The 27,273-nt window shown below is 40.4% G+C and overlaps 1 protein-coding gene across 1 annotated transcript in view; it reads right to left on the bottom strand.

The window, feature by feature from the left end:
* Positions 1–26,661, bottom strand: part of ANXA10 (annexin A10) — an 80,421-nt gene extending 53,760 nt beyond the window's left edge. The window contains exon 1 of the mRNA XM_010852792.1: positions 26,469–26,661. Coding sequence (XP_010851094.1) covers positions 26,469–26,486 — 18 coding nt within the window. The 5' untranslated portion in view covers positions 26,487–26,661. The remainder of the gene's footprint in view (positions 1–26,468) is intronic.
* Positions 26,662–27,273: the final 612 nt, after the last annotated feature.

Below are 27,273 nucleotides of genomic sequence, written 5' to 3' on the forward strand. Positions count from 1 at the left end.
ACATTCAGCAGACTAAGATCATGGCATCCGGTCCCATCACTTCATGGGAAATAGATGGGGAAACAGTGGAAACTGTGACAGACTTTATTTTTCTGGGCTCCAAAATCACTGCAGATAGTGACTGCAGCCATGAAATTAAAATACATTTACTCCTTGGAAGGAAAGTTATGACCAACCTAGATAGCATATTGAAAAGCAGAGACATTACTTTGCCAAGAAAGGTCCATCTAGTCAAGGCTATGTTTTTTCCAGAAGTCATGTATGGATGTGAGAGTTGGACTGAGAAGAAAGCTGAGCACTGAAGAATTGATGCTTTTCGACTGTGGTGTTGGAGAAGACACTTGAGAGTCCCTTGGACTGCAAGGAAATCCAACCAATCCATTCTAAAGGAGATCAGTCCTGGGTGTTCTTTAGAAGGAATGATGCTAAAGTTGAAACTCCAATACTTGACCATCTCATGCGAAGAGTTGACTCATTGGAAAAGACTCTGATGCTGGAAGGGATTGGGGGCAGGAGGAGAAGGGGACGACAGAGGATGAGATGGCTGGATGGAATCACCAACTCGATGGACGTGAGTCTGAGTGAACTCCGGGAGTTGGTGATGGACAGGGAGGCCTGGAGTGCTGCAATTCATGGGGTCGCAAAGAGTCTGAAAGGACTGAGCGACTGAACTGAACTGAACTTCAGCAGCAATCTCAAAGCACAGTCATCTGTTTCACAAATAGAAATAGGCTCCTGGTGATTAGAAATTCCTTACCTTTGTAACAGAGATCAGTGATAACTTTATCTGGTAAACTGCCTGTTCTTGAGAGGTTAATGAGAAAAAGAGTGGCTTTTCTGGGCTACCGTTTTACTTCCTTTTACACCCTGAAAGACTGTTGTGGAAAAAGAATCATGATACTCTTTTCCCACCAGATTTTACCTTTATATTAATGCTTGATTCTAGCTGGGTTGACTTTTTTTTTTTTCTTTTTTCTGAGTTAATATTAACTAAAGCAAAAGAATATGGTTTTTAAAGAATTTTCAGCTAAATAAAATTCTGGATGGATAATCTGTAAATAAGTTGTTTAGCTATAAAATGAAGGAAATTTGTATTTCTTTATTAAGGAAAATTTAATGCAAAGATTTTAGGATTTCATAATAATTTCAATAGATACAACATATGACTAATACATTTTACACAGTAAAGTAGTGGCCAGTTTAGGGCATTTTTTGCTTTGAATTATTTTAAATAAATATTCTGCAAAGCAGTTCTGTTTCATTCTGTGAATGAAGATGTATACATCTAAAAAAAAGCAAAACAAACACACACAAAAACACAAAAGCAGAAAACAGCAATAACAATAACCATTTATGGGCTTTGTGTATAGTAATGGGAAAGAGATCATTGGGATGGTATTATTTTACAGCTTTTCTTAGATATTTGGTAGACCCACAGGCAATGTACAATGGAAGTAAGAGTTTGTTTTAACCTTTTATAATGGCTTCTCCCCTGGGTCCCAGTTTTGATCTTCAAATTAGTGTTCACACTTGAAATCACATAATATGGGCAGTGAGGGTTGTGGGGAAAACTCGTAGAGTAGGTGAGACTCTTGCAAGTATTAAGGTATCACAGGACTAGATAAAACACACACACACACACACACACACACAAAAGCAGAGAATATTAGTGAAGATAAAATATGGAGTCATAGTAAATGTGGAAGCCATTCATCACTACAAGATTTCTTTATACACATTAGCTGTGCTTCTGCCATCATTGCACCAAGGATGAAGACAAAAGGACCACTTGGTACCTTGACTGGTTTTATATCAGTTGGTTCACAGGTCTCTACTTCCTTAATGAAAGGCATGATGGTATCATAGTAAGGGATCAGGGAGACATTAGTTAACTTTATGGTTAGATAAAGTACTTTTAAATTGTGTAAAAAAGCAAGAGAGTTCCAGAAAAACATCTGCTTCTGCTTTATTGATTATGCCAAAGCCTTTGACTGTGTGGATCACAACAAACTGTGGAAAATTCTTCAAGAGATGGGAATACCAGACCATCTGTATGCAGGTCAAGAAGCAACAGTTAGAACTGTACTTGGAACAACAGACTGGTTCCAAATCAGGAAAGGAGTATGTCAAGGCTGTATATTGTCACACTGCTTATTTAACTTATATGCGAAATGCTGGGCTGGATGAAGCAAAACTGGAATCAAGATTGCCGGGAAAAGTATCGATAACCTCAGATACACATATGACATCACCCTTGTGGCAGAAAGGGAAAAAGAACTAAAAAGCCTTTTGATGAGAGTGAAAGACGAGAATGAAAAGGTTGGCTTAAAACTCAACATTCAGAAAACTAAGCTCATGGCATCTGGTCCCATCACTTCATAGCAAGTAGATGGGAAAACAGTGGAAACAGTGAGAGATTTTATTTTGGGGGGCTCCAAAATCACTGCAGATGGTGACTGCAGCCATGAAATTGAAAGATGATTGCTCTTTGGAAGAAAAGCTTTGACAAACCTAGACAGCATATTAAAAAGCAGAGACATTTCTTTGCCGACAAAGGTCCATGTAGTCAAAGCTATGGTTTTTCCTGTAGTCACGTATGCATGTGAGAGTTGGACTACAAAGAAAGCTGAGTGCTAAAGAATTGATGCTTTTGAACTGTAGTGTTGGAGAAGACTCTTGAGAGTCTCTTGGACTGCAAGGAGATCTAACCAGTCCATCCTAAAGGACATCAGTCCTGAATATTTACTGGAAAGACTGATGCTGAAGCTGAAAACTCTAATACTTTGGCCATCTGATGCAATGAACTGACTCATTGGAAAAGACCTTGATGCTGGGAAAGATTGAAGGTAGGAGGAGAAAGGGATGACAGAGGATGAGATGGTTGGATGGCATCACTGACTCGACGGACATGAGTTTGAGCAAGCTCCGGGAGTTGGTGATGGACAGGGAAGTCTGGTATGCTGCAACCCATGGGGTCACAAAGAGTTGGACACAACTGAGCAACTGAACCGAACTAAATTGTTTAAAGTACTTAAAGGTAATTTTTAGTTTCTCAAGAATACCTGGTTTAATTGCATTTAAATAGTGTTATGCTTTTAAATGAAAAAGTTGATCAGTGTTCTGATAAATAGCAATCAGTATAAGACATCTCATTGTAAAGAAAAGATCTCAGAACTCTCAAATGTTTAGGAAGGAAAAGATAATTCAGAATCTAATTTTATGGTAAATATGCCCCTATTTTTAATCTTCATAGTAACCTGTCAGCCAGGTGTCAAACACCACAGTGATACTAGGATCTATTCAGAAAATGACAGCCACCTGCTTCAATGGGGGATCCAGTTTTATTTAATTTTTCAAAATAATACTCAATTGGTCACTTTTACACTTTGAAGTGTTGGTAATGCACCTAGAGTTTTCCTAATAGGTACTTAAGTACAGTGCTCTTTTCTGCTATAAATTGCATTTAGCATGTTTTTATATTACTTTTCTTACTTTAAAAATGTAATAGCTATTCTTGAGAAATGTAAGTGTTAAAGCAGTACTAGTATTAAGATAATTTGAAAAACCTGAGAACATGTGTTGAGGAGACTAAAATCCATTAACATTCATGTGATGTCTTATATTACAGGAAAGACTTCTGCCACATAAACATGGGTGTGTTGGATAGGAGTCTGTGGTGTGGGCTGCACCACAGAAGGCATATATTAATCTTTCTGAAAAGTGAAGGTTGGTAGAGAAAGATACTCATTTGATAGACAAACCATAGGGAAAATGTGGCAAACAGTCAAGATGTTTATATAACACTAATAGTGGCATTTGGGGCTTCTCTGGTGGCTCATTGGTAAAGAACCTGCCTGTCATTGTAGGAGATTAAAGTTCAATGCCTGGGTCTGAAAGATCCCTTGGAGAAGGAACTGGAAATCCACTCCAGTATTCTTGCCTGGAGAATCCCATGGACAGAGGAGCCTGGTGGGCTACAGTCCACAGGCTCACAAAGAGTCAGACACAACTTAGCAATTAAACAACAGCAACATAATAGCAGGATTTTAACACTGGTTGCTTCATTGTGCCGTTTTCATTGAGGCTGTAATTTTCTGGCAATGCAGTGGCCACCATTGGCATCCACACTGCAGAGTGAAGTGGAGCACCTGGCTGGGGCTGCAGAGAAGGTTCTAGATGCCCATTTTGTAACTCAGCCACTCAGCAACCTAGGAGAGGGGAAGAGTCTCTAAATTAGAGGTGGGATTACTTGGTTGGAGGTGACAGTGTCCTGAGACCCTCTGCGCTGCCATGGGAACCAAGGTGAAGGGTTCCAGGGTGGGGGTGTCTTTACCAAGGGAGCCGCTACAGAACTTGAATGTGACCATGGAGTCCTGACTACACAGCGACTCACACTGGACAAAGCCTAAAGCTGAGACTGCCCAGCTGCCCGAGGTGGGGAGGGCGGCTTTCCTGGGACTGCCAGCCCCAAGTGTTTATTCCGTCCAGAGTTGGAGGGGAGGTAGGCATGAGTGCGTTTACCACCAGCCGAGTGAGGGCCACAAAGCAGGTGCGTTAAACCCGAGTTAATCTGAAGGGCTCTGGTTCCATGTCTTCCTTCAGTGGGTAACAGGAACTTTGAAAGCAGACAGATACACAAACCTAAGGAGAGGATTCCTGGAGCAAGAGGTGTCCTGAAACCACAGTGGCCCCAGAGGCATCCTCTGTGGCCACAGGGCATCTTGACTGCACATTACTTAAACATCCTTGATCCACATGCTGTGGAGCTTATATAGACGCTGTGTTCACCTGAGTTATTTTGAAGAATGAGGTATTATGTCAATCAGAGGTAGTTGCTTTTTTATTGAAGTATATAGTTGATTTACAATATTGTGTTTCAGTTGTATAGCAAAGTAATTCATTTATAAGTACACACACACACACACACATATATATATATATATATTTTTTTTTTTTTTAAGAGTCCTTTCCCTTATCAGTTCAGTTCAGCTCAGTCACTCAGTCATGTCTGACTCTTTGCAACCCCATGGACTGCAGCATGCCAGACTTCCCTGTCCATCACCAACTCCTGGAGTTTACTCAAACTCATGCCCATTGAGTCAGTGATGCCATCTAATCATCTCATCCTCTGTCATCCCCATCTCCTCTCACCTTCAATCTTTCCTAGCATCAGGGTCTTTTCCAATGAGTCAGTTCTTTGCATCAGGTGGCCAAAGTATTGGAGTTTCAGCTTTAGCATCTTCCTTCCAGTAAAAATTCAGGATTGATTTCCTTTAGGATGGACTGGTTGGATCTCCTTGCAGTCCAAGGGGTTCTCAAGAGTCTTCTCCAACACCACAGTTCAAAAGTATCAATTCTTTGGGGCTAGGCTTTCTTCACAGTCCAACTCTCACATCCATACATGACTACTGGAAAATCCATAGCTTTGACTAGACGGACCTTTGTTGGCAGAGTAATGTCTCTGCTTTTTAATATGCTGTCTAGGTTGGTCATAACTCTTCTTCCAAGGAGCAATCGTCTTTTAATTTCATGGCTGCAGTGATTTTGGAGCCCCCAAAATAAAGTCTCTCACTGCTTCCATCGATTCCCCATTGATTTGCCATGAAGTTATGGGACCAGATGCCATGAGCTTAGTTTTCTGAATGTTGAGCTTTAAGCCAACTTTTTCACTCTCTTCTTTCACTTTCATCAAGAGGCTCTTTAGTTTTTCTTTGCTCTCTGCCATAAGGGTGGTGTTATCTGCATATCTGAGGTTATTGATATTTCTCCCAGCAATCTTGATTCCAGCTTGTGCTTCATCCAGCTCAGCATTTCTCATGATGTACTCTGCATCCTAGGTTAACATCATCATAAGTTAAATAAGCAGGGTGACAATATACAGCCTTGACATGCTCCTTTCCCAATTTGGAACCAGTCTGTTGTTCCATGTCCAATTCTAACTATTGCTTCCTGACCTTCATATAGATTTCTCAAGAGGCAGGTCATGTGGTCTGGCATTCCCATCCCTTGAAGAATTTTCCACAGTTTGTTGTGATCCACACAGTCAAAGGCTTTGGCATAGCCAATAAAGCATAAGTAGATGTTTTTCTGGAACTCTCTTGCATTTTTGATGATCCAATGGAATTTGGCAATTTGATCTCTGATTCCTCTGCCTTTTCTAAATCCAGCTTAAACATCTGGAAGTTCACAGCTCACATACTGTTGAAGCCTGGCTTGGAGAATTTTGAGCATTACTTTACTAGCGTGTGAGATGAGTGCATTTGTGGAATAGTTTGAGCATTCTTTGGCATTGTCTTTCTTTGGGGTTGGAATGAATACTGACCTTTTCCACTCCTGTGGCCACTGAGCAGTTTTCCAAATTTGCTGGAATATTGAGTCCAGCACTTTCGCAGCATCACCTTCCAGGATTTGAAATAGCTCAACTGGAATTCCATCACCTGCACTAGCTTTGTTCGTAATGCTTCCTAAGGCCCACTTGACTTCACATTCCAGGATGTCTGGCTCTAGGTGAATGATCACATCATCACGATAATCTAGGTTGTGAAGATCCTTTTTGTACAGTTCTTAGGTGTATTCTTGCCACCTCTTCTTAATATCTTCTGCTGCTGTTAATTCCATACCATTTCTGTCCTTTATTGAGCCCATCTTTGCATGAAATGTTCCCTTGGTATCTCTGATTTCCTTGAAGAGGTCTCTAGTCTTTCCCATTCTATTGTTTTCCTCTAATTCTTTGCATTGCTCACTGAGAAAGGCTTTCTTATCTCTCCTTGCTATTCTTTGGAACTCTGCTTTCAAATGGGTATATCTTTCCTTTTCTCCTTTCCTTTATATGTTATTACAAATTATTGAGTGTAGTTGCTTGTGCTGTACAGTAGGTTCTTTTTGGTTACCTATTTTATATGTAGTAGTGTCTGTATTTTAATCCCAATCTCCTAATTTATCCCTGCTTTCCCCTTTGCCCCAATAACCATAAGTTAGTTTTTATGTCTGTGAGTCTGTTTCTGTTTTGTAAATAAATTCATTTGTGTCATTTTTGTTTTAGATTACACATATTTGTGATACCATATATTATTTGTCTTTCTCTGTCTGAGTTAGTGTGATAATCTCTGGGTCCACCCATGTTCCAGCGATTAGCATTACTTTATTCTTTTTACAGCTGAGTAATATTCCATTGTTTATATGTACCATATCCCCTGTATCCATTCATCTGTTGATGACCACTTAGGTTGTTTCCATGTCTTGGCTGTTGTAAATAGTGCTGCTCTGAACACTGGGGTATATCCGATTCCTCATTATAACCATTAGCTTCAACCTGTAACAACACTTAGGTTTTCATTGTTCTTCTGAGAGTTTCATGGGACTCTACCATTTTCAAGAATCAACTTTATATAAAATTAGAAATGTTAAGTTTGTTGAGATGTAAAATGAAAACTGTAAGTCTTATAGGTATCCACAGATAAATTTGTAGTACTTTCCATTTTTTATCTCAGAAATTCATAATAAATGCTTTAAAATATTATTTATCTGTAATTGTTTCTATCATGTAACATCAACAAGTTATTACTGAGCAAAACAGTTTTCAAGACTTTATGGAATTTTTCTGATCAAAATTAGGCAGGAGGAACAAAGTCGACTATCTCCTCAGTTTCTTTCTGTTATTAAAAGAACACTTATAGCATTAAATGCAGATGTTAGAAAAAATTATCAAATTAAAAATTTAAGATTTCATGATAAAAAATAGGAAAGATAGTAGAAGATTACACTAAAATTAACAGAAGGTAGGAAATGATAAAGACAAAGTAGAAATCAATAATGGGGAAGGCAGTGGCACCCCACTCCAGTACTCTTGCGTGGAAAATCCATGGACAGAGGAGCCTGGTAGGCTGCCGTCCATGGGGTCGCTAAGAGTTGGACACGACTGAGCGACTTCACTTTCACTTAATACTTTCATGCATTGGAGAAGGAAATGGCAATCCACTCCAGTGTTCTTGCCTGGAGAATCCCAGGGGCGGGGAAGCCTGGTGGGCTGCCATCTATGGGGTCACACAGAGTAGGACACGACTGAAGCGACTTAGCAGCAGCAGCAGCATTAGAAATCAATAAAACTGAAGAGAAAAATACATGAAATAAATGAAATGCAACACATGAAAAGATGCTCAACATCACTCATTATCAGAGAAATGCAAATCAAAACCACTATGAGGTACCATTTCACACCAGTCAGAATGGCTGCGATCCAAAAGTCTACAAATAATAAATGCTGGAGAGGGTGTGGAGAAAAGGGAACCCTCTTACACTGTTGGTGGGAATGCAAACTAGTACAGCCACTATGGAGAACAGTGTGGAGATTCCTTAAAAAACTGGAAATAGAACTGCCTTATGATCCAGCAACCCCACTGCTGGGCATACACACTGAGGAAACCAGAAGGGAAAGAGACACGTGTACCCCAATGTTCATCGCAGCACTGTTTATAATAGCCAAGACATGGAAGCAACCTAGATGTCCATCAGCAGATGAATGGATAAGAAAGCTGTGGTACATATACACAATGGAGTATTACTCAGCCATTAAAAAGAATACATTTGAATCAGTTCTAATGAGGTGGATGAAACTGGAGCCTATTATACAGAGTGAAGTAAGCCAGAAGGAAAAAACATAAATACAGTATACTAACGCATATATATGGAATTTAGAAAGATGGTAACAATAACCCGGTGTACGAGACAGCAAAAGAGACACCGATGTATAGAACAGGCTTGTGGACTCTGTGGGAGAGGGAGAGGGTGGGAAGATTTGGGAGAATGGCAATGAAACATGTAAAATATCATGTAGGAAACGAGTTGCCAGTCCAGGTTCGGAAACGAGTTGCCAGTCCAGGTTCGATGCACGATGCTGGATGCTTGGGGCTGGTGCACTGGGACGGCCCAGAGGGATGGTATGGGGAGGGAGGAGGGAGGAGGGTTCGGGATGGGGAACACATGTATACCTGTGGCGGATTCATTTTGATATTTGGCAAAACTAATACAATTATGTAAAGTTTAAAAATAAAATTAGAAAAAAAAAAGTAAAAAAAAAAAGAAGAAATGAAATCACAAGCTTGTATTCTGAACAACAATAGAATTGGTAAAACTCCAGCCAGGCTGACAAAAACAGAAAAAATACAAACTATAAATATGAATATATCTGAGACATCATTACGAAAAAGGAATGTTAAGAACAATTCCATGTCCATAAATATGATAATTTAAATTTCTTTTCCTTGACAGACAAGAACTATCAAGCTTTACTCAAGAAAAACAAATAAGATGAATAGCCAGATCCTATTCACTTCCCTATTCTAATTCATAGTTAGCATTGCATCAAGAGGAAGAACTTCAGGCACATAGTTTCACTGGAGGTTTTTATCAATCATTCAAGGAATAAATAATAGCCAATTTCATAAATTCTCTTATAAGAAATAGAAGAGAACACTTTCTACCTCATTCTGTGGAGCCAGAATTGCACTAACCCCAAATCTAACCATTACAAGAAAAGAAAATTACAGAACTGTAACTTAGTAGGTGATTGCAGCCATGAAATTAAAAGACAATTGCTCCTTGGAAGAAAAGCTATGACAAACCTAGACAGTGTGTTAAAAAGAAGAGACATCATTTTGCCTACCAAGGTCCATCTAGCCAAAGCTATAGTTTTTCCAGTAGTCATGTATGGATGTGAGAGTTGGCCCATAAAGAAGGCTGAGTGCTAAAGAATTGATGCTTTTGAACTGTGATGATGGATAAGACTCTTGCAAGTCCTTTGGACAGCTAGGAGATCCAACCAGTCAATCCTAAAGGAAGTCAACCTTGAATATTCATTGAAAGGACTGATGCTGAAGCTGAAGCTCCAATATTTGACCACCTGATGCGAAGAACAGGCACATTGGAAAAGACCCTGATGCTGGGAAAGACTGAAGGCAGGAGGAGAAGGGGGAAGTAGAAGATTAAATGGTTGGATGGCATCACTGACTCAATGGACGTGATTTTGAGCAAACACCGGAGATAGTGAAGGATAGGGAAGCCTGGAATGCTGCAGAACATGGGGTCACAAAGAGTCAAACACGATTTAATGAGTGAACAACAAAAACTCTTAGTAACACAGATGCAAAAAGTGCCCAATCTAAGAAAATCCAGTGCAGCAATATGTAAAAACAATAAGTAGCATGACCAAATAAGGATTATTCCAAGAATGCAAGACTGATTTGATGTTCAAAAATCAATCAGTTTATTTTGTTATACCAGAAATCAAAGGAACTAAAACAGCTGAAACAGATTTGAAAAAGAAAAACATAATTAGAGGAATAATTGTGATTTTAAGAATTATTATGAGGTCACAGTAAGAATGAGATTGTGATATTAGCTAATGTTTTAGAAAATAAGATGAATGGAACAGAATAGAGAATGAAGCAACAGACAAATAATCTTGAGTAAGTTGTAAAAGCAGTTCAATGGATAAAGAATAGTTTCAAGAAATGGGCCTATAGAAAGTGAACATCAATATGCTAAAAATTTAAGCTTAACTTATACCTCCCACCTCATACAAAAATTAACCCCCACTTTCTCTTAGGCCTAAATAGAAATGTTAAGTGTGTGAAATATCTGGAAGAAAATATAGAAGAAAATCTGCATGACTTTGGGTTAGTCAAAAGTTTTTAGTCACGACAACAAAAATGTAGTCTATAAATACAAAAAGATAAATTGAACTTTGTCAAAACTTAAACCTTTTGCTCTGTGAAAAATCTTAAAAAATGAAGACAGGGAATTCCCTGGTTGTTCAGTGGTTAGGACTCCATGCTTCCATTGCAGGGAGCATGGGTTTGAAACCTGGTTGGGAACCTAAGATTCCACAAGGCATGTGGTTTGGTGAGGGGGAAACAAAAAGGACAAGTAACAGAATGGGAGAAAATATTTGTAAAACATTCCCTCGTGGGTCAGTGATAAAGAATCTGCCAGCAATACAGGAGACCTGGGTTCAATCCCTGGGTTGGCAAGATTCCCTGGAGAAGGGAATGGCAACCCAACTCCAGTGTTCTTGCCTGGAGAATCCCATGGACAGAGGAGCCTGGCAGGCTACAGTCCATGGGGTCACAAAGAGTCACCACAACTGAGCGACTAACGCTTAAAGATGCTAAGAGATAAGCAGACACATTTTCAATGATGGTATGGTAAATAAGTATATGAAAAACTATTGACATCATTTACGTTAAAAAGTTCGACATAAAGCGACAGTGAGATATAGCTGCATACATTGCTGGGTGGAAGGCAAAACTGTGGGCTGCTGAGGAATAACAACTGAGAAGTTTCTTATAAAGTTTAAACACAGTCTTATCATACAGCCTGATGATCTCAATCCTAGATATTTGTCTAAAAGCAATGGAACCCTATGTTTATTCAAAAACCTTAATTTAAGTGTTCTTAGAAGCTTTATTGGTAATTGCTAAAAGTTGAAAACAAGCCAGATATTCTTCAAACTGAATAGATAAACAGACTGCAGAACACCCATTCAATACTGCTTTTCAGCCATAAAATGACAACCTCTGAGTCATTCAACAAATTGGATACATGTTAAATGCATTCCACTAAGTGAAAGAAGCAAAATCCAAAAGGTTTGATAGTCTGTGATTCCTTTTATGTGAAAATCTGGAAACTCTGTTAGAACTAGAGTAATGGTAACTAGGTCAGTGTTTGCCAGGGTTTGAGGGCTGGGGTCTTTGTTGACTCCTGACAGGAAGTGTGTATGGTGTTTGGGGTGATGGAAGTGTCTATAAGGAAATATATTGGATCCATAACTCAAAACTCTTACAACCGTATACTGCAAAGAACATATTTTACCACACATGAATTTAACAAAATGAGCTATGATGGAGAGGAACCTGACAGGGAACACAGATTGTAGCAAAGCTGTTTAAATTGCACATGAACCTTGTAACCACAGTCAAGTGGATTGGGAGAAAGAAAGAGCCCTAAGTAACTTGGAAAAATAGGGTTTGACCAGAAACTGACACTCAGGATGAAAGGAACCCAGATAGTGTCCTCTTCCTGGCAGTTAACCATGCGTTAAACTTCATGGACGTGTGTTTGCATGTGTGTGTGCTCAGTTGCTCAGTCGTGTCCAACTCTTTGCAACCCCATATACTTTAGCCCTCCAAGCTTCTCTGTCCATGGCATCCTCCAGGCAAGAATACTGGAGTGGGTTGCCATTTCCTTCTCCAGGGGATCTTCCTGACCCAGGGCTCGAACCTGCATCTCCTGCACTGGCTGGCAGATTGTGTTCCTCTGAGCCACCAGGGAAGTCTTCATATACAAGTGCAATAGAGTTAAAGAAATGAGCACGTGCATTTTAGGTAGTTTCAGTTATAAATATGGAGAAGGTTGACATGTGGAGCCTGAATTAGATTGAATGTATCAATATGAAAACAGTGATAGATAGCTAGAGAGAGAAACCAGCCACCGTAGGTAACTGTACTGTGAACCAGCTGTGTGGACAAGGAGGTGCCTGCAAAGTCTGTTAGCATTCCTTCTGTCCCACTGTCTCTGCTGGCCCAGCTAACGTGTTTACCAAAGACGTTCTTTTCCATCTCCATGTGAATTGCCTTTCCTCCTCTGAGGTCCCAACCCCCTACCCCCAACATCCTCTTTGTCTTTAGCTGAGATGTTGTTTAAGCTGAGGGTCTCAGCCATTTTGGCGAGTGACTCAATTTTCTTGGGTCTCTCCCAGGTGTACATGCTTTTCTGTCAGGGAACGTTTAACAGGAGTATTCCTGTGTGCTGTTTCCTGTCTCTCATAAATCCTCTGTTCCTTATCAGTTTCTGGTAATGAGTGGAGTGGCACACTGCTCCCAGGACTGAGGTCATGAGATAAAACGCATGCATGGATTTCCTTCAGTAAACATTCTCCTTACGACAAAAGTGCTTAGTCACGACCCTCTTTCTTGAGATATGGATTGTCTTCTGACATTATGATCATTGTTAATTCCTTGTTTCCTTGATAACAGTTGCTGTACGTCTGGTTTTCTGATCTTTATCGTTGTCGAAAGAAATTCCTTGTACAACAGCCTATTATATACTTACAGAAAGATCATTAAAGCACCCTTGCTCCACCAGAGGCTTGGGTCCCCGTGACTTTCTTTCTCTCTCTCTCTCTCTCCCTCCCTCTGGCTAATTCTCTGGAGTGTGGAAACCCGCTGAGCTCACTTTCCTGTCCAGGCTTTCAAGACCTCTTTGAGAGGACATCCTGTGCCTTCATGAGTGGTGCAAGCCCTGTTCAAGGCTTTTATTGGTTCTTTACGTAAACCAGGGAATATTACTTTCTTTCTCTCTTTCACTTTTTTATCATCGATCTGGAACAACAGGTTCCAGTCCATTAAAGGACCGCAACACTTTTCAACTTCTGTGTGATCTTCTCCTGTTCATCTGTCTCAGGCCCATTTAATTCTTAGACCAGCCAGAAGAACGTAGACAGATGGAAAATTCTTCCTCCCTGACAGGGCTATATTATTTGTACTTATTTTGGCCTGTAAAAACTAAAATAACATTTTCCTGAAACCATTTCCAATCTCTGAAGCATTCAAATTACTCCAAATCAGTATTATATGTGAGAGAAAGACCAAGTTCACTAAGGGAGGCAATCAGAAGTCACTGACCTCCTCTTGAAGGAGAACTTGACACATCCCTGTACGGTCACCTACGGTGTTTGAAATGTATGTGAAATGACACAGAGAAGAAGTGCAGGGACTGAGGTCTCTAGGAGTTTTGTAGGTCATTAAATCATCGTAGGTTCAGGTGTGACCTTGGCTGCACAAAGAATTCTCACTTCATAACCAGTAATTTGTGTGTCATTGAGGGTTCATAAATCTGACCCATCTTTGCTTTGAAGGGACTACTGTACTCACTGTGAATATTTGCCTTTTTAAAACATGAGCTACATGCTTGATTAAGTACACAAGTGATGAAAGGTACACAGAAGGTGTGTGACCCCACGTACAGTGCCTCTATCTTTATCCACCCTTGTTGTTGTTGTTGTTTTATTTACTCTTTAAAACAATGACATTTTGAGCCTGGCAACTAAATGAAAGCTTCAGTTCAGTCCAGATCAGTTGCTCAGTCATGTCCGACTTTTTGCAACCCCATGAATCTCAGCATGCCAGGCCTCCCTGTCCATCACCAACTCCTGGAGTTCACTCAAAATCATGTCCATCAAGTCGGTGATGCCATCCAGCCATCTCATCCTCTGTCGTCCCCTTCTCCTCCTGCCCCCAATCCCTTCCAGCATCAGAGTCTTTTCCAATGAGTCAACTCTTCGCATGAGGTGGTCAAGTATTGGAGTTTCAACTTTAGCATCATTCCTTCTAAAGAACACCCAGGACTGATCTCCTTTAGAATGGATTGGTTGGATCTCCTTGCAGTCCAAGGGACTCTCAAGAGTCTTCTCCAACACCACAGTTCAAAAGCATCAATTCTTCGGTGCTCAGCTTTCTTCACAGTCCAACTCTCACAGCCATACATGACCACTGGAAAAACCATAGCCTTGTCTAGATGGACCTTTGTTGGCATAGTAATATCTCTGCTTTTTAATATGCTGTCTAGGTTGGTCATAACTATCCTTCCAAGGAGTAAGCGTCTTTTAATTTCATGGCTGCAGTCACCATCTGCAGTGATTTTGGAGCCCTCAAAAATTAAGTCTGACACTGTTTACACTGTTTCCCCATCTATTTCCCATGAAGTGATGGGACCAGATGCCATGATCTTCGTTTTCTGAATGTTGAGCTTTAAGCCAACTTTTTCACTCTCCTCTTTCACTTTCATCAAGAGGCTTTTAGTTCCTCTTCACTTTCTGCCATAAGGGTGGTGTCATCTGGATATCTGAGGTTATCGATATTTCTCCCAGCAATCTTGATTCCAGCTTGTGCATCTTCCAGCCCAGCGTTTCTCATGATGTACTCTGCATATAAGTTAAATAAGCAGGGTGACAGTATACAGCGTTGACATACTCCTTTTCCTATTTGGAACCAGTGTGTTGTTCTATGTCCAGTTCTAACTGTTGCTTCCTGACCTGCATGCAGGTTTCTCAAGAGGCAGGTCAGGTGGTCTGGTATTCCTTTCTCTTTCAGAATTTTCCACAGTTTATTGTGATCCACATAGTCAAAGGCTTTGGCATAGTCAATAAAGCAGAAATAGATGTTTTTCTGGAACTCTCTTGCTTTTTCAATGATCCATCAGATGTTGGCAATTTGATCTCTGGTTCCTTTGCCTTTTCTAAAACCAGCTTGAACATCTGGAAGTTCACAGTTCACATACTGCTGAAGCCTGGCTTGAAGAATTTTAGCATTACTTTACTAGCATGTGAGATGAGTGCAATTGTGCGGTAGTTGGAGCATTCTTTGGCATTGCCTTTCTTTGGGATTGGAATGAAAACTGACCTTTTCCAGTCCTGTGGCCACTGCTGAGTTTTCCAAATGTGCTGGCATATTGAGTGCAGCCCTTTCACAGCATCATCTTTCAGGATTTGAAATAGCTCAACTGGAATTCCATCACCTCCACTAGCTTTGTTCGTAGTGATGCTTTATAAGGCCTACTTGACTTCACGTTCCAGGATGTCTGGCTCTAGGTGAGTGATCACACCATCGTGATTATCTGGGTCATGAAGCTCTCTTTTTTTGTACAGTTCTGTGTATTCTTGCCCCCTCTTCTTAATATCTTCTGCTTCTGTTAGGTCCATACCATTTCTGTCCTTTATCGAGCCCATCTTTGCATGAAATGTTCCTTTGGTATCTCGAATTTTCTTGAAGCATTCTCTAGTTTTTCCCATTCTGTTGTTTTCCTCTATTTATTTGCATTGATCTCTGAGGAAGGCTCTCTTATCTCTCATTGCTATTCTTTGCAATTCTGCATTCAGATGCTTATATCTTTGCTTTTCTCCTTTGCTTTTCACTTTTCTTCTTTTCACAGCTATGTGTAAGGCCTCCCCAGAGAGACGTTTTGCTCTTTTGCATTTCTTTTCCATGGTGATGGTCTTGATCCCTGTCTCCTGTACAATGTCACAAACCTCCATCCATAGTTTACCAGGCACTCTGTCTATGAGATCTAGTCCCTTAAATCTATTTCTCACTTCCACTGTATAATCATAAGGAATTTGATTTAGGTCATACCTGAATGGTCTAGTGGTTTTCCCTACTTTCTTCAATTTAAGTCTGAATTTGGCAATAAGGAGTTCATGATCTGAGCCACAGTCAGCTCCCAGTCTTGTTTTTGCTGTCTGTATAGAGCTTCTCCATCTTTGGCTGCAAAGAATATAATCAATCTGATTTTGGTGTTGACCATCTGGTGATGTCCATGTGTAGAGTCATCTCTTGTGTTGTGGAAGAGGGTGTTGGTTGTGACCAATGCATTCTCTTGGCAAAACCCTATTAGCCTTTGCCCTGCTTTATTCTGTACTCCAAGGCCAAATTTGCCTGTTACTCCAGGTGTTTCTTGACTTCCTACTTTTGCATTCCAGTCCCCTATAATGAAAAAGACATCTCTTTTGGGTATTAGTTCTAAAAGACCTTGTAGGTCTTTCATAAAAGTGCTCAACTTCAGCTTCTTCAGCATTACGGGTTGGGGCATAGGCTTGGATTACCGTGATATTGAATATTTTGTCTTGGAAACAAACAGAAATCATTCTGTCATTTTTGAAATTGCATTCAAGTACGCTTTGTTGACTCTTGTTGGCCATGATGGCTACTCCATTTCTTCTGAGGGATTCCTGCCCGCAGTAGTAGATATAATGGCCATCTGAGTTAAATTCACCCATTCCAGTGCATTTTAGTTTGCTGATTCCTAGAATGTCGACGTTCACTCTTGCCATCCCCTGTTTGACCACTTCCAATTTGCCTTTATTCATGGACCTAACATTGCAGGTTCCTATGCAATATTGCTCCTTACAGCATTGGATCTTGCTTCTATCACCAGTCACATACACAACTGGATATTGTTTTTGCTTTGGCTCCATCCCTTCATTCTTTCTGGAGTTATTTCTCCACTGATCTCCAGTAGCATATTGGGCACTTACCAACCCAGGGAGTTCCTCTTTCAGTATTCTATCATTTTGCCTTTTCATACATGCCTGAGGTCAGGGGAGGCGGCTGAGAGGAGCAACCCCACGTCCAAGGAGCAGTGGTTGCTCAGGCACAGGAGGGCTGAGAGGAGCTACCCCACAAGGTCAGGACGGGTGGCGGTGAGGAGATACCCCTCACCCAAGGTAAGGAGCAGTGGCTGCACTTTGCTGGAACAGCTGTGAAGGGATACCCCACGTCCAAGGTAACAGAAACCCAAGTAAGATGGTACATGTTGTGAGAGGGCATCAGAGGGCAGACACACTGAAACCATAATCACAGAAAACTAGCCAATCTGATCACATGGACCACAGCCTTGTCTAACTCAATGAAACTAAGCCATGCCCACCCAGGATGGGCGGGTCATGGTGGGGAGGTCTGACAGAATGTGGTCCACTGGAGAAGGGAATGGCAAACCGCTTCAGTATTCTTGCCTTGAGAACCCCATGAACAGTATGAACAGTATGGAATGAAAGCTTAGTAGAATGTATATGTATATTCACTACCTCTAAAGAATTGAACAATAATTCAAGCAGATTACTTTTATAGTGGTGACAAGAACAGGAGTCATCCAACTCTAAAATACAATAGGATTTATATTTTTTTAAAACCATAACTAATACATATTCCTTAGAACAATATGTCTGCTGGGGTTAATGTGGTTTTTTTTTTATAACTTGAAAAAATATTATTTCTTCCATGTTTTTAATCCTCCTCACTTAAAAATTAAATAGCACTAAGGTTGTAATTGCTAAATAGAATGATAAAATACAGTCATATCTTGTTACTTTATTACAAATTGCCACATAATAAACTGAAAAGATAATCCAGAGTGGCCTATGAGTGAAACTGATTCCCACTTTTTCTCTAACAGGACCATGTAACACACAGTATCATATGCACAAATAGCCTAGAATCACTCTTTTGTACATCATACATGTCATGGTCTGTTAGCATCTTATTTTCCTGCTTCCTTCAAGTGTAGTGACCAGGATGTCTGAAGGTTACATAAATCAAAGCATAATTTAGAGACTCCACTGTATGGAGACTCCAACTCCATACAGTGATAATGAGACAGGAGGGTGCAGGGCTCAACCTTTGAAGGAATGACAGAGCCCAAAGATATGATGTAAACTGACTAGACCCAAATAGGCACAGGATGGTGGACGGGTTGACCTCCACTTGACCTGAAGCCTCGATATGCACTCACTGGAATACAACAGCAAGCTGGGTGACACACCCCTGGCACCACGACCACAAGGTCAGAAAGTGGGCAGTGGCCCAATTCCTGGAAATCACAGCTTCCCCGAAATAACTGGAATATTCCTCCAACTCCTTAACCTATGAAATTTCCCACTGCTATAAAAACTGACTCCCCATGCCCAGGGGCCTGCTCCTTCCTTCTCAGATGACCCACATGCTGTCTATGGAGTGTGTATCTTCCTGAATAAACCTTCTTTCACTTTGCTGTGGCTCACTCTTGAATTCTTTCCTGCTCTAAGTCAGGAAGCCACACTTGGCAGCCATCCCAGGGCCTCAGACGTGACCCACTCTCTTTCCTGTGTCAATAAGATGGGATGCTGACAAAGAAGATGAGTCTTAAAAAGCAGTCTTTTCTATGCCTTGGATGAGAAAGGCACGTCCACAGGCTATAAGCAGGGTATTATGAATTCTTGAAGACAGTTCCAAAGAGGCTCAAGGAGGGAGGTTGACAATGTGAACTCTGAAATACATTTTAAAAATTCCCATAATCTTTTTGCTTTTGATGAATGGTTACAAGAAGTTTGCACTGATAGCAGAAATTAGTGGTAGATAGAGGGCTGGGTATTGGTCTAAAGGTAGTGCTATAGCAATGAAGTATCAGCAGGTAACACCCTCCAAACCATCTCTCTATCTGCTTTCTCCACTTCCTGTTATCTTGGGAATGCATGACTCATTAGAGTAACCATGAGTCTCATTGCTTAGTCATCGTTGCTTCAGTCTTTAATCTCAAGACTTAACAAAAGAAGTATAGTTTTTGAAAGTGATTTGTGATAATCTGATGATGTTCTTGTACTGTTTGTTAAGTGGGTTGATTAATTGGAAAACATAAAATAAAAATATCATCAACCATATTTTTCTTGTTCCTTTGGTTTTACAACTCCCAGTGCTATTTATATTTGCAGTTGGTTCTGGCTTTGCCCTAATGTTATGAGAATGAGCACCGTGTATTAATGAGAGTAGACATATAATGTCAAAAATCTTCCCTGATAATTTGCAATCACCTGGAAACCTGGACATTTACAAGAAGTCAGCATGTCCAGAGAGGTATGTGAGAAAGGTGTCTCATCTTCCACGGACCCTGTAGTCTGTACACTGTAAGCACTCTGGAAACTGAAAATGATGCTACAACATGAAACTGGGTTTCATTCTTGTTATCACAGTGAACAATGACTTGTAAACCAAGACCAGAAGCTTGTTTCCATGCTCCTCTTTAATGTTTTTACCTCCTCCTCTGTAACTCACTCCAGAATGATGGTGGTCCCTACACCATCATCAATGGAATTTGTCATCAATGGAATTCATGTTTTTGACAGTTGTACTCACTGTTGTGTCCACAAGACCCAGAAGTTTGAGCAGAGATAGAAGCAGGAGTCCAGGTAGGAGGCAGCTGCAGGAAGCCATCAGGTAATGATGATGGTGGAGTGGATGGCTGGATGTAGAGGACTGGTGAGAGGTGTTGTGTAGTGAATTCTGTGACTGTAGAGCCTACAGGTTCTGCTGGTGGATTGTTGTGAGGTGTGAGGGAGACAGAGGGGCTTCCCAGGTGGCTCAGTGGTAGCGAATCTGCCTGCAATGCAGGAGACTCAGTTTGATCCCTGGTTGGGAAGATCCCCTGGAGAAGGAAATGGCAACCCACTCCAGTACTCTTGGCTGGATAATTCCATGGACAGAGAAGCCTGGCAGATGACAATCCATGGTGTCACAGTGAGTCGGACATGACTGAGCACACACAAACTCATGAGAGTCAGAGGAGTCAGGAGTAACTCTGATTTTCAAGCTTTTACCTTTCTTTTACTCTGACCTAAACCAAGGATGGAGTGAGTTTTTACTTCCTGAGTAGACACCCGCTTGTATGAATCTGGGATTCAGGCACAGGTGATGAGTTGAGATGTACATTCCAAGAAGGCTCTGTGTGTAGATTGTAATTAAAGCCAGTAGATTGGATGCAATGACTGAAGGAGTGGCTGTAAATAAGTTCAAGGATTTAGCCCTGGGGCTTTCCCTGGCAAAGAGCCGAAGTTAGACCTCACCCATATGTCTACAAGAGAAGGCAGAGAATGGGGTATAGGTCAGGTCATGGAGGTCACTGCCAACCTCCACAGGACCCTGCAGGTAGAGGGGGTGGGTGACAGCCCAGGTAGGATGGAGCCAGGGATATTCAGAGGCGAGGAGCTGGATAACACAAGTACAGTACACTTTGGAGGACATAAAAAACAGAGTTTGCAATAACTGGTGAAGGAAGTGGGATTGTGAGAAACTTTTTAGCATGGTAGAAGCTATAATGGCACCCCACTCCAGTACTCTTGCCTGGAAAATCCCACGGATGGAGGAGCCTGGTAGGCTGCAAGTCCATGGGGTCGCTAGAGTCAGACACAACTGAGCGACTTCACTTTCCCTTTTCACTTTCATGCATTGGAGAAGGAAATGGCAACCCACTCCAGTGTTCTTGCCTGGAGAATCCCAGGGACAGGACAGCCTGGTGGGCTGCTGTCTATGGAGTTGCACAGAGTCGGACATGACTGAAGCGACTTAGCAGCAGCAGCAGAAGCTATTTACAGATAAAGAGAATTTATTCATATAAGACAATATATTTCTGTTTCCACCCTTGGAACTTTTGCTGGTATTCAAATTTGCTCATGAATGTTATGAATACTTACACACATATATATGAATATACATGTGTGTGTGTGTGTGTACGAGCACGTTAGTAATGGTGCAGACTTAACCTCCTCTCTAGAAGCTGTGTGCTGGGATGTTGACAGCCAGGGCTTCTGCATTAGTTGGGTTCAAATGCTGGCACAGCTACTTAATAAAACTGCTAATAGTAGTTCCCAGGTGTGTTTGTGCTTCAGGTCTTCTCAGAGCATTACCTGCCAAGTAATCCTCGAGAGACTCATTTAATACAGGTGCTATTATACCACCTATTTTCTGTGCTGTGTGCTGTGCTAAGTTGCTTAGTCATGTCCAACTCTTCGCGATCCCACTGACTGCAGCCACGGGATTCTGTCCTCTGTCCATGGGATTCTCCAGGCAAGAATACTGAAGGGGGTTGCCATGGCGTCCTCCAGGAGATCTTCCTGACCCAAGGAAGGAATCCATGTCTCTTATGCATAATCTGCATTAGCAGGTGGGTTCTTTACCACTTGTACCACCTGAGAAGCCCATATCACCCATCTCACAGGTAGGAAAATTGAGGTGCAGAAAGCTTAAGTAAGGGCTTCCCAGGTTGGTGCTCAGTGGTAAAGAACCCGCCTGCCAAAACAGGAGATGCAGGTTCAATCCCTGGGTGGGGAAGATCCCCTGGAGGTGAAAAATGGCAACCCACTCTAGTATTCTTGCCTGGAAAATCCCATGGACAGAGAAGCCTGGTGGGTGACAGTCCATGGGATCAAAAGAGTCGGACACAACTGAGTGACTAAACAACAACAAAGCTTGAGTAAATGGTCCTCAGCATAGAGCCTTGGAGGTGAAGCTGGCCCTGAGTGCTTGTTCAGTAGTGATCCTACGGTTATGTTTGCCCTGCTCTTACAATAAAGCAGTCCATAACTGTTAAAGGAGTTTTGAAATATTATTAGCAATAATAATAATACTTATTAGCAATATGCTTATATAGGACTACAAGGAAAACATGACTGCATAGACTTTTCCAGTCCAGTATGTATGAGTTCAACAGAAGCTTCAGTTGCAGTGGAGGCCTCACCCACATGAGTCATGAGTCTTGTTAAATCCTAGCATGTCAAGTTCAGACAACACAGTCCTGTGATAGTAAAATGCAATCGCAGTATGAATAATCTTTTCTTATTATTTGTTCAGTAAGTCATACTGTAGATAAGCAATCAAAATCACATTTCTAGCTTGGAATATTTCTCTCAGGAGTCCCTTTCTATAGGAAAATCTGCTTTTAAAATGCTCTTGCCTTTGAATCAACTGCACTCCAATAAAATTGTTTTTAAAAAGATCTTGCCCCTCCCAGCTTCTGCCTGCAAGGGAGGGAGGCCTTCTCAGCCTGAAGGCCCTCCGGACTGAAAGCCCGGACTTGCTTCTGATTTACTGCCCATCTGCCTTCCCCACCTGCCATTCATACCTAAGCAGCTGTGCATTTAATTCATGTTGTTGTTATTCAGTCCTCAGTCGTGTCCGACTGTTTTCGACCCCATGGACTGTCACCCGCCAGGCTTCCCTGTCCATGGGATTTCCCAGGCAAGAATACTGGAGTGGACTGCCATTTCCTCCTCCAGGGGATCTTCTCCACCCAGGGATCAAACCCAAGTCTGTGCCTCCCGCATTGGCAGGTGGGTTCTTTAATACTGAGCCTTGTTTCACATTAGTTGGGCTAAAATGCAGACTGCCTGGTTGCCCATTCTAGATGTTAGCTCAGCTGCTGTTGTCAGACTATTCTCAGGCCATTCTGGAAACAAATCTATGAGTAACAGCATCTCTGTGAAAATACTGCTGCTAATTTCCTCTCTCAATTGGACTGACAAAGGGTCTGCTGTTTCCTTTGTAACATAACCTCTAATTATGTAGGATAATCACACTTAGGGGCTTCCCTGGTAACTCAGCTGGTAAAGAATCCACCTGCAGTGCAGGAGACCTGGGTCAGGAAGATCCCCTGGAGGAGGGCATGGCAACCCACTCCAGTATTCTTGCCTGGAGAATCCCCAAGGACAGAGGAGCCTGGTAGGTGACAGCCCATGGGGTTGCAAAGAGTCGGACATGACTGAGTGACTAACACACAGCAGTCACACTTAGATGTGTTTAACTTCTAACTGTGTATGTGTGATGGATATGGTTTTGGAGTTACATTCTGTTTCACCACTTCCTGCCTTTTCATTCCCGGAAAAATTATTTAACTTCTCTAAGCCTCAATATATTCATATGGAAACTGGTAGATAAAATTTTCCTTGAAGGTTGTTAAACCTGAAAACAATGTTTAAAACCACTGAGCAGAATGTCTGGAGCCTCCAAGAAGAATGGAAGGATCTTTGCCTGTCCCGGAGTATTCTTGTAAAAAGATTCACAGTGACTGTCCCATCAGACAGGGCATGCAAAGCTCCTGCTGTTTATCACAGACTCGGGAAATTTTAATAGTGATAACTTCTCTCTGTGTAAAGTAAAATGTAAATTCAGGTGTGGAATATGTGCTCGACATATTATATTGCTTGTGATCTTCCTATGATTAACTTTTTTTCAGATTCAATAAATGTGGTAGAAATAGGAAAGTTGTCAAAAGGAAAGGAAAAGGATTAAAATTTCCTTTGAGGCAAAAAAGAAGAGTGTTACCAAATAAAGGAGTCTATAATAAATAAAATGCTACTGTACAAAATGATGGAGGAGGAAATGATAACTCAATCCATTGTTCCTGCCTTGGAAATCCCGTGGACAGAGGAGCCTGGTGGGCTACAGTCCATGGAGTCACAGAAGAGTCAGACACGACTAAGTGACTGAGCACGCATACAAAAAGGGGAAATCAGTTGATGACAAAACAGGACAAAAACAGCCATCAGTTTTGGTAGAAGAATCAGGGCAATGTATGTGGAAGGGACAGTGTTTTTCTGTGGATAAGAGCTTGAGTTACAGTGACAGACAGACCTGGTTTAGATACTGATTTGGGCATGTTTTTGGTAATGCTCTGCAGTGAAATTTCTTCCATTCCAAGAGACATGTTATAATACCATCTTCCTGACAGGTGATTTATATCTGGCTAAGTAGTAAATCAGAACAATTCCAGGCTTGCCAACATCATTTCATTAAATCTTGCTTTTAACAATTTTACAGTCAAGCACACCTGTAAAATACTTTCAGGAAGGTGAATTTACCTTCTTGATGTAACTAACCCACTTGAATTACTTTAATCCCTGAGGATCATCTAACTCCAAAATTCTGGAAAGTAATTTTCAATGAGTGAATATGTTTCTTTCCTATAGAAATATAACTGCTTTTCTCTAATTCTTGCCTCTTGCTTGATTTCTGTTTAAATTTTCTATGTTTTGCAACTGACATAATGCATTATTTTGGTGGCTCTAAAGATCAGATCAGATCAGATCAGTCACTCAGTCGTGTCCGATTCTTTGCGACCCCATGAATCGCAGCATGCCAGGCCTCCCTGTCCATCACCAACTCCTGGAGTTCACTTGGACTCACGTCCATCAAGTCAGTGATGCCATCCAGCCATCTCATCCTCTGTCATCCCCTCCTCCTCCTGCCCCCAATCCCTCCCAGCATCAGAGTCTTTTCCAATGAGTCAACTCTTCACATGAGGTGGCCAAAGTACTGGAGTTTCAGCTTTAGCATCATTCCTTCCAAAGAAATCCCAGGGCTGATCTCCTTCAGAATGGACTGGTCATGTGTTTATACCAAGGGGGTGAATTCAGGTGTCATTCAATCAGAGCTGCTGAGAAGAAGGCTCAGTCGATAATTTAACTTTAGTTTAAACTTAATAGTTTAACAAGCAACCCCGTCAGTAATTATCTCCCCTATGACTTGAGGACTTTTACTTATTGTGCAAAAGCCTGCCTTTTGCTGAAGGACACATCCCCAGAATGGAGATTAAACAGGTGAACTTGACCTCATATATGCCTCGTTAATATCCAATTCTTCCCAGTTAGTCCATAAATCTTAAGGATATATATATAACTGGATTTATAAATATGAAAATATAATAACATGATTATGTAAAACCATTTATCATCAAAATTTTCTGAGATAATTCATAAAACCTAATATTTATCTCTAAAATAGATGATCAGAACACTTAAAATGAAAGTTTAGGTCTGCTGAAATCCAACTCTTTAATCTCTGATATTCTTCTTTATCTACAGAAGCATGGCAAACCATCGCATTTCTTTAAAAGCTTGTTATCATTGGTAACTTTTAGTAGTCTCTGAAATGTAATTTAAATATTCTATGAATATATCTTTTGATAGATTGGCATAAAATATTAATATAAAACCATATGTACCACACAGAATATAGTTTTAATTACTTCCAAATAATTGTACTTGAATGAAAAAAAAAGGGAGAAATTTTCTATTCATCCATGTACAATTATTTGAAAGTAATAATTGGGAAAAAACAATTTCTTTTACAAATTAAATCATTTACTGTGCTGGCCTAAATTATGTAACAACTTCTGTTTCTATAGTAGAATGTAACTGCCTTACAGTTAATAAGATGATAAAGGAAATTTCAACTGCAAACAAGATCCTGAAATCTCAAGATAAAATTAAGATTCATGAACCAACAGTGGTGGAAAGTAGCTACTTTTTAGGTTCCATTCAATATTTAATTTGAAAAGCAATATAAGTAAATAAAAATTTCTAGGGATTAATATTTTGTAAATAGGTAAATAACATCATTTTTGTGCCAAAGTTTAACCAAATAATTGTTTTCTTTTCTTTCATAAAATTTTTGCACTAAAAATAAAAGGCTTCTGGAAAGCATTTTTAATGATACAGATTTTTAGAAAATCCTCAACAAATGTATATATAATTTCCAAGGTTGTGCAAAGTGGATATCTTTTCAAATGATGTATATTTAAATAACTCAGTGTCTCCATAGGCTCTTCCAAAGTTCATGGACTGTTAGAGTAATTGGATCAAAGTGACTCAGACAAGGAAAAAAATAAAATGACTAAACTAAGTCTTACATTTGTTTAAATTCAAAATAATTGTTAAAAAATAAACTATATTTTCTGAACATACCATAGATTTTAAATAAAAATTAGCAACCAGGTTTACTTTTAGTTTCTTATAGAGAGAAGTAAGTATGGAGACAAAAATAGCTTATTACTACTTCAGTTAGAATTCTGAGTCAGGTAACTTTAGAAAGTAGGGATCACTGAATTGCCTCTAGAGAACAATACCTTATTTCAAAATTAGCACGAATTTGATATTTAATAACACAAACTTTGTTTAATAGTTACATTGGACACCTACTCATTAAAATTTTAATGAAGATAAATCAAAACACCAATATTTCTTGTCAAAAATGTCAAGAACCACAAATGAAATTTTGTAAACAAGGTTTACCCATCTCGAAAAACTGAAGTTTTATGGAAATAGCCATTATACTCACATAGTCTCCGCAAAACATTTTGATGATAATGTTTAACTTCAGGGCAGCTCAAATGGTGTTTAGTGTGTGGTCAGTTGAATAGACTTGTTTCACTGTGTCCCTAGAAAGAACTCAAGTTCACCGTTCAATCCAATTTAAGTGTGTCCACTGTCCACTTTGGTTTCTCAAGCAAGAAAACAGAGGGTCAGTTATGGACAAGCATTTATTAATATACTGAGCCACCAGTCACAGGCAGAATTAATGCACAAAACAAACAGAATCGGTAGCTTAACCCCTGGCTCTGTGTTGATTTAAGAAACATTAATTATCAAACCAATCAAAGCAGTGTAATCTTTTGAGAAAGCTGGTGACTTACGGAAAGTGGGTTGATTAACCACATAGTTAATGATTTATTTTCTGCTTTGTCGTTTTTAACACTCAGACTTTTTCAGTTCCTCCAGCTTCTAGCTTCATGCTTCACATGGCTAGGTTTTATATGCATCTATACCATTCACTTGGAGAAGGAAATGGCAACCTGCTCCAGTATTCTTCCCTGGAAAATCCTGTGGATGGAGGAGCCTGGCAGGCTACGGTCAATGGGGTCGCAAAGAATTCCACACGACTTACTGACTAACACACGTACCATTCACTAAATATATTAAACTGTTATATGTCTTATGTTAAAAAATAGTTTATTTAGGAAAGAAATGATTACCCATCAGGAGAAGTTTTGGAGAAATTATATATGTGCACCATCATTTGTACACTTGGGCTTCCCTCATAGCTCGGTTGGTAAAGAATCTACCTGCAATGCAGGAGTCCCGGT

Source organism: Bison bison, unplaced genomic scaffold, assembly GCF_000754665.1.
Source record: "Bison bison bison isolate TAMUID 2011002044 unplaced genomic scaffold, Bison_UMD1.0 scf7180017864316, whole genome shotgun sequence".
NCBI lineage: Eukaryota > Metazoa > Chordata > Mammalia > Artiodactyla > Bovidae > Bison > Bison bison.